The 16,831-nt window shown below is 41.7% G+C and overlaps 1 protein-coding gene and 1 long non-coding RNA gene across 2 annotated transcripts in view; one reads left to right on the plus strand and one right to left on the minus strand.

Moving 5' to 3' along the window:
• The window catches only part of SpdS (Spermidine Synthase), a 192,227-nt gene that overhangs the window by 73,175 nt on the left and 102,221 nt on the right, over nt 1-16,831 (minus strand). Inside the window, exon 4 of the mRNA XM_076622797.1 lies at nt 6,204-6,577. Within this exon, the coding sequence (XP_076478912.1) occupies nt 6,204-6,322 (119 nt within the window). The 5' untranslated portion in view covers nt 6,323-6,577. The remainder of the gene's footprint in view (nt 1-6,203; nt 6,578-16,831) is intronic.
• LOC143303362 (uncharacterized) overlaps nt 1-16,831 on the plus strand; it is an 86,373-nt gene that overhangs the window by 43,010 nt on the left and 26,532 nt on the right. Inside the window, exon 2 of the long non-coding RNA XR_013059554.1 lies at nt 14,777-14,827. This is a non-coding gene — a long non-coding RNA (uncharacterized LOC143303362). The remainder of the gene's footprint in view (nt 1-14,776; nt 14,828-16,831) is intronic.

Below are 16,831 nucleotides of genomic sequence, written 5' to 3' on the forward strand. Positions count from 1 at the left end.
GAAAAAGAAGAGATATTCTGCTCGCAGTCTTTTAAGAAAATTTATCACGATCACGCGAATGAAAGATTTCGTTTAATTTCCTACGTCATTATGCACGGTTTCGCCCCGACAATGGATTTTCTTATTACCGTTCGACATTATGCATTTTAAAGGTGCGCTGAGACCGGTGCACGTGATCGCCCACTAAATATAATGCGTCCGATCGAGAGCGAACACGAAGGGGAGATCGTATTAAAATAGCCGGTGATTAACGACATCATTCCTACGAGCAAGAAAGTGAAAAAGAAAGGGTGGAAGGAGAATGGAAAACGACCGGAGGAACGTTAGCGACGAAACGAACGAAAGATAGAATGCGAAATCGATTGCGCCCGCTGAAATAAGAATATTTAAGGAAACGTCGAACCGAACGTTCTATGATTAATTCGTCGAATTTCTTAGGATTCCTTAAGATCTGCCGAAATATTACATCGGACTTAGTTTGCGATAGACGAGAACATCGTAGAGAAATACTTATTTGATACTTTTAAGACATTTCGTAGGGTGTAAAAACGTTATAATTAGAGGAATACGAACACGAACGAAAACAATCGCGGCAAAGAAGCAGAAGAGAACAGAATTGTCCTTATCCCGTGGTTAGCCTCGTCCTTTTAGAAAATAGAATCCCTGTATTTGACGATGCAAGTGCTCGTCTGAAATAACCGATCGTCGAAGCGTGAATTTTTGCGTATTGTCAAGCGATGAAAAGGGAACGAATTTCGATCACGAAAGTAGCTGCAATTTCAATATTGCCGAAGCTCTCACCGACCTATTCGACTATGACGACGTTCATAAAAAAGTTGCATTATTATTCGATCTTTTGCAACGTTTTTTCTCTCTGTAGATTCTTCGAATACCAAATTTCATCGAGTAATTTTCATAGTAGAAAAAATAATATTCCGGAAAGCTCTTAATTTTCTATTCAGAACTGTTTTCGCCGAAATTACAACTCCGACTGCTTATTGCGTTTAATCAAAAAAGAAAAAAAGAAAGAGGAAGAAAAAAGGAGGAGATCCTATGAGCTGGAAACGGAAGGTTGCGAAATGGACTAGCGTAGAAACTAGTTAGAGGGTAAAGAGTGGTAAGACGATGGTCGAGGCACAAGTATGTAAAAAGGGAGAGTTTGCATTAGAAAAAATTAGACTGTCGAGAGGAAAATGAAAAGGACAGAGGCAGGATTGGAGAGCGGACGCAGGTTGGAAAAAGAGAAATTCTCCGGGGTGTCGTGACGGATGAACGTGTTGTACCAACCGCCGGTTCATTGTGAATTCATCGAGGATTTTCCAAGTGATTTCCTCGGTTATGTCCGAGGGTTATGGCCGACCCTCGGCAAGCAACCGTGTCGTCACGAGGGGAGAACAAGGCAGACATTGCCAATTTAATATTTGATCGCCTTTTTCTCTCTGTTCCTTCGTTTTACGTCTTCTTTTAATGTTACATCTCTGTCTCTATTTTATAGTAAACGCATTGTGATGTCTGAGTAAATGGATCGTCGAAAGCACAACGTTCGATGTTTAGCAATTGTCAGGGATCTAACTTTTTAAATATTTTGATAAAAGATACCCCAGCAGGAGAACTTTTTCTGAAAATTTTCATCGAACAAGCGACCCGAAACTTTTACGCGATAGTGTATTCTTTCACAGAGAGTCGTCCTGAACTTTTTTCATTATTTTTCTATGGCGAATTAAGCATCGAAACACCTGGCGTACGCGAGGAATAATCGCGTACATCGATGAACGTCGACACGCCTATACCGTTCGTTGTAATTCGTCGATAAATCCAGCGGTGGTTGTCCCAGGACCATTTCAAGCCCAATGCCCGGATCTTAACCGTATCGTAATATTCCAGGGATGCCTTCAAAACATTCCCCGTTCGCCGTTCGAATGCCGGTCGTATTTCGGTCTGACAGTAAAATTCCGAATTGCCGCGCGGCAGATTAGCCTCGGTTAGTTGTACGTTTATGATTAGTCGGATTCATAGATTCCCCGGTTCGGTGAGTATAACAGTCGACGGCAATCTGTATGGTAATACGGCTACCGGTTTTGGGCGGGTTCCGCGACACCGTTCCGTGTACCTATGGAACTCCAATCAGAGACTTCCCATAATCCGGAGATTCGTGGTAATGCAAGACCGCTGAGAGAGAATGCTCGTCCGAAGATTGCCCGATTCTAGTCCCACGTTTCTTATTTTTCTTCCGAATAACCCGTGTAATCGAATGCCGCGTTGATCTCTTTTTAGCCTTTACACTTATTTCCAACGAGCTTTCAACTTAAAAAAGGCCTTAACGAAATAGTAAATTTACCACGTGTCATACCTCGCCCGCGTCTATTTATTTCGTTGTCGCTTCAACGATGTACTAGATGTATCGACAAGTAGTATCTAGCTTCTACTCGTTTACCACGTTTATCTCGCCTTTTGCGCGTAATTTTGCACTAATACGGTTTTCGTTGTCAAGAAAACCCACTGGAAGCGGTCTCTCCATCCGTTGACAAATGATCCTTCGTTAATTATTGAAATTTGCCGGTCGCGCTAACGTTTCATTAAAATTGTATCATGCGCTCGAAATCGCATATTCCGCGTAGCTTAAAAATGGATAATTATTCGCCAAGTGTTTTCGCTGAAACGATAACGACTGCTCGACTTCCGATGGCACCGTTGAAAATTCCGGGCCCGACCGTTTCGCCGCGCTCCTCTCTACCGCTTTAATTAACGTTCATTCAGAAACGCGACCAAATTAATTATTTACACGCACCCGTCGGGCTAATTATTTAATGCGAGAATAGTACGTCGCGACAGTTCCGTGTTGTATTTATAAAAGTATAGCGGACCCGATTGTCGCTGCGCTCGGAGCGCGTCACTTGAAATATCGGGTTTGCAGTGTTGCGGAATTGTACGATCTCGTTAGTTCGCGATATGTATCATAAATACGATTTTGGAGTCTTTGCTATGGGAAAATCGACGTATAAATTCGCCGGTCGATTTACATTTCAATACCTTATTTAATTTGAACGACGAATTTGAAAATTTCAAGCGGAACACTGCTGCGTTAAGGTATGGAACGATTACACGGTCGGAGGAATATTTTCCAATTTCGTTAATTACATGACAACATATTTCGTGGTCGTTGAAATCGGCGAGACGTGCCCCATTCCGTGTAATCGGCCCAATTTCTCCTATCGCATCGAGCGATCGAAGTGGTAAATGACATAGGCGTGGATAAAATAAAACAAAGAAGGGAATCGTCTAGTGAGAAGAAAGGACGACTCGGTAAAGGGACATCCGTGAGAGAATTCAGACCATCTCGTTGGAGATTGTTCTTCCGCAAGCACGAGGCGCAACCAGCAGTCCGCTGGCCAATTAAAGGGAAACGAACCGCGATACGCCTGGAATACCGGGCATCTGTTTTCGAATTCCGTGATCGTACGCAAAAGAGGAAGCCCTTCCGGAGCCAGTAACGAAAGGATATCGTGGTCAGACCTCCCTCGTGGCGCGTGTTTAAATTCCTAGGTCGCAAGACGTCTTTTTACCTGGTCGATGCTCCGAGGCGAACAGGAAAAAAGGAACCATTAGCCCGCGCAATTATCCTCGGACGGACAAGGCTAGAGTTACGCCAACTAATAGCGCCGCTTCCTGGCACTCCCTCGGGAGACACGGGTGAACAGGGCAGAAAACAGAGAGGGAAGCCTGCCAAGGAGAACAGAGAGGGAACGCGAAAGGGTGGCCGAAAGGACGAGACGATGGAATTTAACGAGACAAGAACCGCGGCAAGGGAAGAAAGGGTTTTTGCGTGATAGAAGGCGAGGAAGAATGCACGAACCGAGACAGACAGAGAGAGAGAGAGAGAGAGAGAGCAGAATGGAACAAATTTGACGTGATAGGAAGAAGGCAGAGAAGAAGAAAGTGGAAACATGAAAAGGAGGATGATCGAGATACGAGGGGAGATATTCGACGAGATAGAACGGTAGAACACGGAATAATGAGTTTGAAAAGAAAAGTAAATGGCGTGAAAATACAGAATGAGCAGCAAACGTATAGGGAAGACCTAGAAAAATAAGAAAGTCCAAGAGAGAACTACGAAGTTACACGAAAGAAACAAGAGAGGGAAAAAGTTTGCTGCGAGACATAAGAAAACTCGATATACCGAAGAAATAAAGAAGAACGAGAAGGAGAAGAAGAAAGGAGAGGTAAATGCGAATTTTTAAGCGTAAGCAGACGGAGTTTTGATGAAACGTGAAATTTGGAACGCGAAACAAGTTGAAAACGTATAGAGTTATATTATCATCGTAGACGTACTTATTTAATACGGATAATACATATTGTATAATATATGTAATAACATATGCAATACAGTTATTATTATAAGAGTAGATACGGAAAGACGATAACGAAGAAAAGGGCTTGCAAGGCCAGACAAACGAAATATAACAAAATATACGAGAGAACTGTCGCGATACGAGCATTCGAGAGAGCGGGGCGGGATAATAAACGAGAAAGAGACACGACGTAATAAAAGGAAGAAAAAGAAAGGAAGAGAATGGAAAAAAGGATGCGAGAGAATCTATGCGAGGGAGGAGTAGGGGTCGATCGAGAATAGGAAGAAAAGGGAAATTTAAAAAGAGAAAAAGTAAAACTCGGATAGGGGAAAAAAGAAGAAGAGTAACTCGATCCGACAGATAGAGGGAAGACGAACGACGAGATATCTCGCATTATCGATACCGACGTAGCTACGATCGAAAGGATCCTCGGCAGAATCGTGAATTTCAAATCGTGTTCAAACAAAAGATCCTTTAAATTAAACTTCTCGATGTTTCTTCCGAAGCGGACGCATACGCAGGTCTACGCTGCACCAAGAAATTTAATAGCCAGAATGGAAATTATTTTAGAAGAGGAACTTTTCCATCCAAGAGAATATATTCGTGCTCGTGATTGGTAGATATGCAGAATTTCCTCGATATTTTGGAACTGAAGAATCGTATAATTCTATAAAAACGGATCATCGTATATACCTTTTAATTTAAATATTAGAATTTCTTCTTCAAGCGTTTCTATTTGTCTATTATATTATTTCAGTACGAGCAAACGTCGTATTCGAATAAAATAAGTTTCTCCCAGTATACTTGGCTGTATATCGTGTAATGGATTCGCGTGGCCATCACGTCATCGAAGCTCATTGATTATATGTCAATAACGAACAGCAGCGATAGTAGACGGTATAATAGAGTTTATGAATACGTATCAGAGGCGAGTTACGTGCAAATAAATTTTCTAACTTTGTTTGATGTCCCTCGAACAGCAACTTCCGCGAACCTTTTGATGTAAGAAGCATCTTAATTTATTTAATAACTAAAGTTTCCACGTCGAAATTTCTTTCGTTTCTACGGATTTGCAACATTTTGCGAAATTCTAAAGTATCTCACGAAAATATTACGGACAAGGTATAGCTTGTAAAATGGCAGGAACAAACCCTAATAACCCTTTTGGCGGTGAACGTATCTATAAATTGATCGAGTCATAAAAATTTCTACACGCAAGTTGCTCTATACGCTTTAACAGGGTTTACATAAATTCTGCGCAAAGTTTTTCTTCCGATTACGAAACTCTATTTCTTGTGCAATCTCTGAAATCAATGTCTGGATGATATTTGATAGGTCACGATAAGGTAGAAGAGGGAGGATGATTTAGCGTGGCTAGCTCTCCCGATCCTTTTTACAAGATTAAAGTGTTCCGATGGAGCGACCAAAAGGTTAAATATTGCATACCTCATGCGATTCGAGGAACCACTTTCGATTAACCGAGCGTAATTTATTCGGAATCCTATTTCCGGTTATTTCGAAGCCAACGAAATAATTCGTTCCTTTGTTTCGGTGGTTCTCCATACGCGTTATTCATCGGGTTCAACTATCGTAACAATATGGCGATAGCTAAATATATTAAGATAAAGATTCAGAGAGAGAGAGAGAGAATAAGTGCTCCGATATCGAATATGCGCAAGTACTAGAATATTAAGAAAAATATATTACAAAATATTTCTCGAGGATACCAAATCTTTCCCTTGAATCGATTCTCTATCTCGTAGATTCGATACGACGATAAAGCTGAGAGCACACTCGGAGACTTTTTTTTAACAAGAAATGTGTAATAATAAAATGAAACATTTCGATACGTACGTGGAGACATCGGGGTTCGTCGTCGATTTCGGTGCATAAATGCGCCTATAGAGAATCGTAATTCCTGGCGACATGGTGCGGCGCGGTGCGACGCGGTGCGGCGAAGCGATGGATCCCATGGTGGCTCATGTCATCGATGGTGCGTGTCACGAATGCCAACTGCGCTGAGGACGCTCGTCTATCCATATCCTTCGTGGGCATGTAGCGTGTAACGAGCGGTCCTCGCCCACGTTATTGTCCACGATCAAGGGGCAAACTTGCTCCAAGTGGCCGCCGACCACCGGAAATGTATCGTCGACTGGCCGCCTTCCGCTGGTCACGACTCGTCGCACATTCCTTCCGTTCTTCCTTCCTTCCACCTGGCCCCTGACAACCTGTCAAGGTTAAAGCCCAAAAGGATCAACTTATTCGACGTTTTGATTCTCTTCCGGGCGTAATAGCTGTAATTGGATGCGACTGGATGTGTCGTTGTGATTGGATAATTTTATAATCAGTATCGTAATTAACACAGCGTCGAGTTAACTTGTTTTCGTTGTCAAAGCGTTTCAATTTATGCAAGAAGCGAGTAATCGAAAATTCCATTTATTAAAGCCGACGAAGGACAAAGAGACGATAAAACGAATTTAACGAAGTCGGAGATCTCATTTTCGTGCACGCTCGCGCAAGTAATTACATAGTACGATGATAGACAGATTGATAAATAAGTAGTCGCGTCTGTCCTTGGGAAAATGTGGTCTTTGCAATTAAACGTTATTCGCGGCTCGTCTCGTTTTTCGTCAGGAGAATACTAGTGAAGTATAATACACGAGGACGGTCGTATATTGCCTCGTCAACTTCCGATACTCAAAGGAAAATATCTTACAATTTCGTTTAAATGTTTTGTTATCAATATGTAAGTATGTACCGTAAGGTTTACAAGAAGTAGGAGGAGACATATCTTTGACACGCCTTTCGCATACGTATCCTTTTTACTTATGCGCGTTTTTTTACTTCTTGCAATACCTCTCGCAACGATAGATAATGCGCATTAATTATGTTACTCATTCAATGATAATATTACACGTTACACGCGTAGCTGTAACAATACGCAATTATTCTAATTCGAATGCGTTATGAAGGGTGATTTTCCATCATATTCCGATAATTTCGGCGCCTGTTAGCACTCCATTGTTCGGTTCGCGATGTTAACAAAATTATACATCCTGAATAACAACGATTGTCCAGATTTGGCAGACACGGTTGAATACGATGATCCATGAATTACGAGAAACGAATCGATCGATGTTTATTAAGTGTATTTTTGTAACAAACGTGTAACAAAGTTGTCGAACAAAAATTTCTGTCAGTTCGCGCAACTCCTTTGCGATAGTTCGTTTCAAAGCTCTATTTACGGACTCGTGCTACTCGTGTTCGTGATTGTTTCGCAAAGCGAGGTAACTCGCTAAATAATATTTTTAATTTTCTAGTATCTTACTCCATTTCAACAACCGCAGGGGAATTAGACGAATTACTTATAACTCGATTGCGTTATTTAATAGCTTGTGTAATAATCGTGATAAATAATTTCATTCGCTTGATTCGTATCGCGTACGGATTTCGAAATACCAATAATTTATTTCATTTGCATAATATTAATTATATAATATCCAATCAGAGAGTAATAACCGACGTCTTTCCTTGACAAATTGTACAATTAATATCAGATTGGTTGAAAGACATTGAATAAATCGTTGTTATTCGAAAACTTTATAACATGAACGTAGAAATTATAAAATCATAAATTTATTTCTCTCTCCGATAACAATTTTTTGGGTAACACCATACCCCGTAATATACATAGCTCTTTAATGAATATGTTGGTAGAATTCCAGAACTTGCTTCGTTATCATTTTACCGCAAAAATTATAGCTTTTACAGAGGCGATAATTTCCAAATATCGGCCTATATATCACGTCAAAATTGGTACAGAAGGTTCCCAATGTAACCGCGGTAATAAATTTGATTAATTTTGGAACTGGGAACAATTACTTTACAACGTATGTATAGCTCGTAGTGATTACATATAATTACCATTTGATAGCTTATTACGGTTAGAAATAGATCGATCCACGAATTTATCACGTTCCATTAATTATAATATTTTCGATAAAAAGACATACATATGTCAATTTCTATCGATCGATGAAATACCAAGTTCGGACAGGTATTGCTCCTGGTATACTTTTTCGTGTTAACGGTTGATAAGATTAGCAACTCGTTTTATAAACTTTAGATATTCAGTAGGCTGGAACGTTCAACCCTGACATCTCCACCTCGTTTATTGGATGCAACATATGGATATAGCATTGGATATATCCAGGCATTAGTTGGCTTCTGTTCCCTTTTGGTTCTATTAATCGTCGATATCGTTATTCGAAACAAATCGTAGTAAAAAAAAAGTTGTTCGTACGTTCATCGATAAAAATGCTGGCAGTTGTATAATTGCAAACCAGCTACCGTGATATTTTCCCCAAATTCACAGCAATTTTTCCATTGTTTGCTAATTGCAGCGTGTTTTGGTAGCAGGAATTTATCGATTGCAGTGGGAAATACACGCGGGAATAGACGTATCGAAAAAATTTCAGCGTACCTTGCTAATGAAGATTCGCCGTAAAATATTCACATCGATGACCCAATGTAGCTGATGCGGGAAAAGATATTCGACCGAAGACTCCAGAAGATTAGCGCGTAATATCATTAACGAAAAATTATTTTCGATATAGAGTCTTTTCGTTTAATATGACGTTTTTAATACGGAATACTCGTTGAAAATTCGTAGACGAGATCTTAAGGTGCGATAACAAGTATACGTATACAAAAAAAAAAAAATATTGGAAAATGGACAAGTACAAAAAAGACACCTGCGAAAGATTGCAAAGACGAGACGCTACAAGCTCCGATCTCTTTTCACTCTCCATTTATCCAACAATTAGAAAACTTTAATCATCCATCAGCCAATCAACGCAAACGTTGCTAATTTCCATCCGACTATTAACTACAGCATGCGACCCATCGAGTTAGCAACAACCAATACACAGACTCAATCCCTGGCAGGACAATGTTCTAATCCATCGTCCGAGTGAATATCGGGCTTTACGTAATAATCGATCTCCACGATTATATTCGCATTAGATTGCGCAACATGGGGCGTCGATTAGGCGAGCGACCCTCACGTGGTCGCTCGATCGATTTTCATCTTTTTTCCTCTGTCTTTTTTTTTTCAGTCGGCACACGGGCCACTCCTTTGGTCGGTTGGCTTTGTTGCCTTGATCGGCATTATTGTTGCGCGGAGTTTAAGGCTGTTCGAGGCCATTGACAGATGAAACAATTAAACGGCGTATCGGCTAATTAGTCCGAGCTGGTTGGTGTGCACGCTGTAAACACGTGATCCACGTGACTCGACCCCGCAGCAATCGAGGAATAAAGGATGCACATTGGGGCGCGTGCACGCGTATTGACGCTGGCAAATGAACATTGTAAGCGGTTGGTAACGAGCCGCGTAATCTCGTTGACGACCACTTTGGAATTTCCAAGGGAACATTGGCCGCTTCGTTGTTCTTTCGGTGTTTTCAGCAGTTTCGGATTAATTGGAATCGTTTGTTTCTCTTTTGTTACCATGTTTTCTATTATAATAAGGGCACAACGTGGCTTTTTAATCCCCTATAACCGCGCATTGCGTCGACGTGACTCGTTAGTTCGAATAGTTGGCCTTTACTTGTATTTCGAGTGAAATTTATCTAAGTTTGGCAAATATACGACCGGCGATATACGATTGGCAAATATACGATCGGTACATGTACCGATCCATGAACAAGCCTGCCATAAAATATCGCTGGCGAGCCCCGCGCAACCATTCGATTAGCTTCAAAACCCCGATGAAAGACTATATTATTCCTGTATGCCACGCGTTTAAAAAATAACCGGTGCATGCATCGTACGAGCTTTCGCATCTTGGTAATGTTACGCGTCGTATTCTCCTAATACGAAATCCTAAATTTCGAGTAAAAATCCCCGCGGATCCCGAGAAATTCATCTTCGAAGATATATGCGCGAGAAGAAGCGCGTCAGCTAAGATGTATCTCTCCTCTATACGGGTGCTAGGCACGATACAGATACGTTAGAATATACGTAAATGGTACATTGAAATAGGTATATTTGTACATTTAGACGTAATCCGTTCCAGGCCACGGTCTAAAGTAAAATATTACGGTTAAAATTTCCATATGCGAGAACGAAAATACGTTCCCATAAGCACAAACGTTCAAACCTATCGACGATGTCGTGGCTACGTCAAAAGCTCTCGGTGAAAAAACTAGAATATATATAGAATACACGACCACCGACGAGACTTCGAAATTCAATTTCTTTGAGAACGAGTCTCCGTACGAAGACACCTTCTCCAAGCATTTTTCCTTTATCTCCGCGGATAGAATCACCTGGTGCCCCCGGTGACGGTAGAGTCACATAGGGGTACCCTCTCGTGAAGCGGTACGCGTCGCTAGGTCGCCACATCCGATATTCGTGCTATCGCGACGGGATAGGCGTACAGCCGGCCGACACGCATATCCCGATGGATGAACGGGAAGCACGATATTACGCGAACGCTGTGCTGGATAACCGTGCGACGCGATAAAGCCCCAACCTGGGAGGGTCCTGCCGTTTCGAGGAAACGATGCCAGGGGGATCGAAGAGTGGCCGACACGGCAATAAACAATTACTTAAGGCAGTGTTACGCGCGCGGCACACCCACGCATTAGCCCAAGTAGAATGCCGCACCCATCCGTGATCGTGGCCCGTGGGCTTGGTTCCTCCATTAGTATACGGTATACACATTGATGCGGGTGAACACGGTAATACCAGGGAATAACTATGTACACTACCGTTCAAAAGTATCCAGACACTATTTTTCGTTGGATCTATTAGATCGGCGAATATGAAATCGTTTGCTCCAATCAAATTTTAACCGCGAGTTGTTACTTTCGAGCGAATAATCTGCCAACTACCGGTTTCTCTTTCGTACGCAACACCATCATGTACGTATATGTACTATTATGCAACCATAGCAGCTCCTTTACGACTTCCCAAAGTGAAGACTGTTTTTAAAAAATACGCGATTCATCCTACTTCCAAACAAAGCGCTAATTTTACGGGCGACACGAATATTTCGCCAACAAATTATTCGACATACTTCACGCTCGAAGAACATTGCCGTTGTTCGACCAAGTTGCGCGATAAACTTATAATTTAAGCGCATTACTCCGGACCGCGACGAAACGACCTCGTAAACGAGCGGTGTTTAAACAATTCGACGGGAAGGCATTACCGGAGGAACGAAACAAGCTGGCGTTCGTGCAAGTATGACCGGACACACCGGAACGATCAATCATAGTTTTCAAACAACGAGTCTCGCGGAAACGAAAACTCGTAACGGTGGAGCTTTCTCTCTAGGAGAAAGAGAGAAAGGAAAGAGAGTGGCAGGTTTGGTGGGACGATGCGCGTAAAAGTAATTGAACCAACAGGAACTTTGTTTCCGCAAAGAAAAGCGTCCGAGAACCGGGCTGCTAGCCGCGTTTTATCGATCTTACATCCTTTTCGGGTCATATCGAACGGCTGATTACCGGATATTAGGAGTTACGTCATAATCAAGTTCGAAATCTCACCGATGGATAGACTGAGAAACAAAGTTTCGACGATAGAACGAAGTTTCGATTGGTTTTTGCCGGTACACGTGCTTCCATCGGTGCCTCTGCCTTTGTTCTCGTACCGGCGATGAATTCGTTAACCCCCTGAACACGGCGTTTGCCCTTGCTATATTTCACGTTCCTATCGTATTATTCCGGGAAATTAATTTTTATACTTGGACAGAATTTTTAATAGCACGCGAATATTTCGATTATAAGACGTCCGTGATTTAATAGAACTAATAGGATTAACGTTGGAAAATTTATTGTGTAATTTCTATAATGCATCGATGGATGCATTATGGAATAGCTTCATCGATTTACACGAGCTCTATAGCAGTCGTATCATAATTTAACACTATTTGATCAATTATTCAATTCGATTATAACATGCTAACAAATTTCATTATGTACGAGCCTGTATAACTGGCTAATTATTCAACGCAAAATGATTAAATTTACGTATCTTTAAAATTAACGTATATGCTAATCGTTACTGATATTGTTTAAAAATATTCAATGCTACTGTATTACGTAGTTGGTAAAATACAAATGTAAATACGCAAGAATGTACAAAGATGTGCACGAAGAGAAAAATCAATTAGTACGTGTAAATGCACGGTTGTGCGAAACGTATCAGTGATACAGGTCAATGATAATTCAACCCAACTTCTATCGCTTGTTTCAAACTCTAGTCCAGGATTCAAATAACGATTTAAAGTTACTATTTCAAACAGATAATTATGCTGTATTTAAGTTCTAGACTCGATCGTAAATCCTAATACAGTTTATAACAAAGAACCGAACTAATTATGAATAAATAGCGTAACGATATCGGATATCTTTTCCCTTGCTTGGAGCCGTAGCAGTAACAATGTCAATATCATTCGATTACGAATGGCAGCGGAACATTTCCAAGACAAACCTAAGGTGTGGTAATCATTGGAGTTTGCGCGACTTTAATGACCGTAGTTAGGGCCATACCAAGGCAATTTACCGTGAATGCAAACGCATATACGTGACTCATAGTCATTCCTTCTAATGTAACTAACTCCCATCGCGAGAGTGGCCAAAGGTTTCGGTCTGTTTGGACCTTCCGTCGTTAGCTTCGAAAATGAATTGAACTATAACGCGGCCTTAACGTTTGATCATTCATAATCGTTTTCCCTTAACGACGCTGCTAATGAAATAAATTGATTCAAGAAACTACAAAATAGCGGTTCCAGTCGATTTTAAGGAAGAAACGAAACTAGGAACGTACCGAAACCTGAACGTACCGAAGAGTATGTCGTTTCTGTATCTTGGTTGTTTAAATATTATTCGCGCGATCGCTCGTCGAATACTTTATTTCGCTTCGTTTGCGTTCAACGTTATCGAACGTGCTAAAAGAAATTACAGCAAAAATTCTTCACGGTGTATTTACAACGCGTTCATAACGATATTCCTCGAAAATACTCCGCGAGTTTGCGAGACACGGGGAATTCCAGCGGACGACTTTTTAAATTTCGCGTTCTCCCGGTAACAGGAAATTTTCTACGTGCCACCGGCCGGTTCGTATGGCGCAGGAATTAAGATTTATGTCAGATTCTTGTCAGCGCAGCTGTGAGCTGCGATCTGTCGCAAGAAAATGCTACGTACATCCTGGCTGCATTTTGCCACGCATCGTTATAATATTTAAAAAAGAAACGGCTACAGATAGAAGTTTCCATTTTTTCCTCTTATTATACGCGTATTATTTCACGTATCTTTCACTTTTGTTTCGTTGGAATAAAATTTACGCTTCAAATTTGAACTTTTTTAAATTCCGAGAACGCGACTCGTAAAGCATCTTAGATGAAAATCTTCGAATCAAAGTCTGGAGGATTCTCTTCGGGTTTGATAGAACGACGTTAATCTTTCCTGATATAAAGGGAAGTTTGTAATTGATAAAAGAAGCGACAGATGGTGCAATTAATCCGGGAAATTGAATTAGTTTTGTCCGCAGATGGCAGCGTGGAAATACGGTTGTAATTTGAGCGATCGATGTTTTATGTATCCATAAAGTAATGGAATTAGAATTTTATCCTCTGCTTAAAGTTGTCAACATTCTCGTCGACGAATTTCTTACGAAGAATCGATTAAAATTTCTAAAAATATCTCCTCGGAAATAGCAAACTCGTCCTTTGTCTCGTCGATTGTATACGATACTGGCAAGAAAATTCAGCCGAATCTTTACATCGCTGGAATCAACGACATTTAATAATTCTTCCTGAATAGAATAGTCGTTCGTTCGTAGAACGATAGAGCGGACTATCGTTAGTTTCCTGCTCTTCCAGGTGGATCTGGAAATCGACGGCGAGGCTGACAAATAGCCTAATTAATCGACCGAATTTAATTAACTTCGTACACCCATGTGCACCGACACCGACACACCGTTCCAACTTATGATTCGGGTTCACGCAACTTGGCATGCTGCATCTCTCTCTCCCTCTCTCTCTTTCTCTCTCGCACACCGTTTCAATCGTTCTATTCGCTGTCTCGCTCGAGCTTCGATTCGTTTCGAGCCCCCAGGCCATCGAGTCCAGCCCAATTTCGTCCTAATGAAAATTGACTTTCGGGAATTCGTGCGACGAGTCCCAGTTTTGACACCTCCATCGTTGTCCGGGCTTTTTTTCCATTTTCCAGAACCACGACTCGAATTTTCGATCGAAATTGAGATCGACACTCGGGAGAGCGAACGGACAGAGTAGAATTTTTTCTGCCACGGAACTTGTTAACGGTTAGTCCGTTAATTGTTAACATTTCGGGAATTATATACATCTATATCTCTCCTTTACATAATTATTTATGACGTTGTTATGTTTTATGTTGCAGGTGTGTACATAACGGCGCGAAACAGAATATTAACACTGGAGTATTAAATCGGTGAGTGACATCCGTTAAAAATATATTTACGTGATAATCTTACTACACATTCGCAGATGATCAATTTTGATAATTCGTGAATTTAACTTGCAAAGTATCTATCGTATTATTCGATATATTTTTCTATGAAAATTATACTTTTTCTTTAACCGCAATTTCCGTGAAAGCAATGTTAAACGAATTGCGCGAGATAAGCGCAGATAATTTCGCTCGTGATATGATAAATCTGCTTATAGAAACATCCGTGCTCAGCAAAAATACAGTTTCCTTATTAAAATTAATAGAAGAATGCAAGTGTTTGCGTTCTCAGCTATTTCCTCGCGCGCTGACATTCGCTGGTTCTTAGCATTTAAATGCACGTTTCAACTTTTTCAGGTCTTTTACGTACTTGTACTATACTCCTTAGCCCTAACTATCGATAGTTGCTTTTCCGCGTGATCGAAATGACCAAATGTCGCAAACTGTCGACCAAACGATACTGCTGCGATTCCTACTTTCTTTAGACTTCGATCCCCTTTCGCAGGTCCATGCGTAATAGCTGCGGTGACCAAATCGATATTCCTCGAACAATTTCTCATCCCAATGGTCGATAGCCGCGTTACGCTCGATCGGCGCATAACGACAGCTGTGCTGCGTTTTCGTCTTGGGAACCTGTGGGGCCGCTATTAACGACGAGATTATGGTGCGTAGTGCGTAGGGCTCGCAAGGTGCAACCAGGGCCTTGCCATCTGCTCGTGCACGTGGCCCTGGCACGTGCCACCAGCTGATAATAGCGCCTTCGATCCCGTCGCTGCCGCGCCGCGACGACACGAGCACTCCTGCTACGTGCCCAACATTTCAAGCGGTGGCTGTTTAGGCGATAACGAAATTTTCGGCCCGCACGTATGCTGCTCGATTATATCGAATATAGCGCAAACCGCCTTGGTTAAACGATTTAATTTTATCACGTCCTTTTCCCCCTTTTCGAAGAGACATTGGGGACACTATCGCGAGCAATCGTTTCTGGGCAGTTCGAAGCAACGAAAGAAATATCATCAGCCGCAAATGCCTATATCTGTATGGAATGGCATTGCGAAGCAAGATAAAAAAAAATCGCGATTTTCGCAAACGTATCGCGCGATTCATCAAATTTGATTTTATCAAGAACGAATTCGTCTTGCATATTTGTCTCCGGCATGAGATAGTCTTTTCAAATATTAACGTTTTATGGCCAACTATTCGCTCCGCGAGCGATAAGCGTCAGGCTAGAGATTCGATAGATTTAGATTACGACCAAATTCGTATCGTACGTGGTTACGAAGCGAAGCGATAGCTGCTAATCGTTTGTCTGAAAAAGTGACGGGGCTTACAATCACACGAGCTCCGACGTTAATAATCGTACATTTTGCCAAGTGAATATTTCCGACGATCTACGCGACCTGTTGCAAAACCCCTTGGGATCGATTTTGAAGAATTAAAATACGCGATTCTTTGGAAAACGCATTGGTTAAATTCGATTCGAGGAAATTACGAGACTTATCAATCGCGCTTAGGGGTGAAAGAAAATCAAAATAAAGGACAGGAGGAACACGGTGTTTCTCGGTCCCGGGAGGGGCACGACGATGAACGTCACGCAAATCGTCCGTAGGAAAAGGCAGAAACGGCGTCGACCCCGTAAAATGAAATTCATCGCTTAACCCCGTGGAGTCTTCTCTGCTGTATGACGGCGGGGACGAAGGGTGTGCTAAGGTTACTTTGCGCTTTCTACGTTTCATTCCCCTGGCTTAGCATACGTGTAAGGTCGTGGAAGCTCGGTTACCCTGAGTTACGGCCGCATAATCCAGCTCCCCGTGGCATTTCCCTTGCATCCATCCGCGCTTCCCCTTCAATTCATCTCAGGCCCATCCCCGTGCAACTTTAACGTCACGAGGTCATCGTAAAACGTATCGCTATTCCGCTAAAGGCCGAGCTGCGACGCGGATCCAGTCGCACCGTCTCTTGCCCGTTTTTACACATAATTTTCAG

This window comes from Bombus vancouverensis, chromosome 11 (genome assembly GCF_051014615.1).
Source record: "Bombus vancouverensis nearcticus chromosome 11, iyBomVanc1_principal, whole genome shotgun sequence".
In the NCBI taxonomy this organism is placed as follows: Eukaryota; Metazoa; Arthropoda; class Insecta; order Hymenoptera; family Apidae; genus Bombus; species Bombus vancouverensis.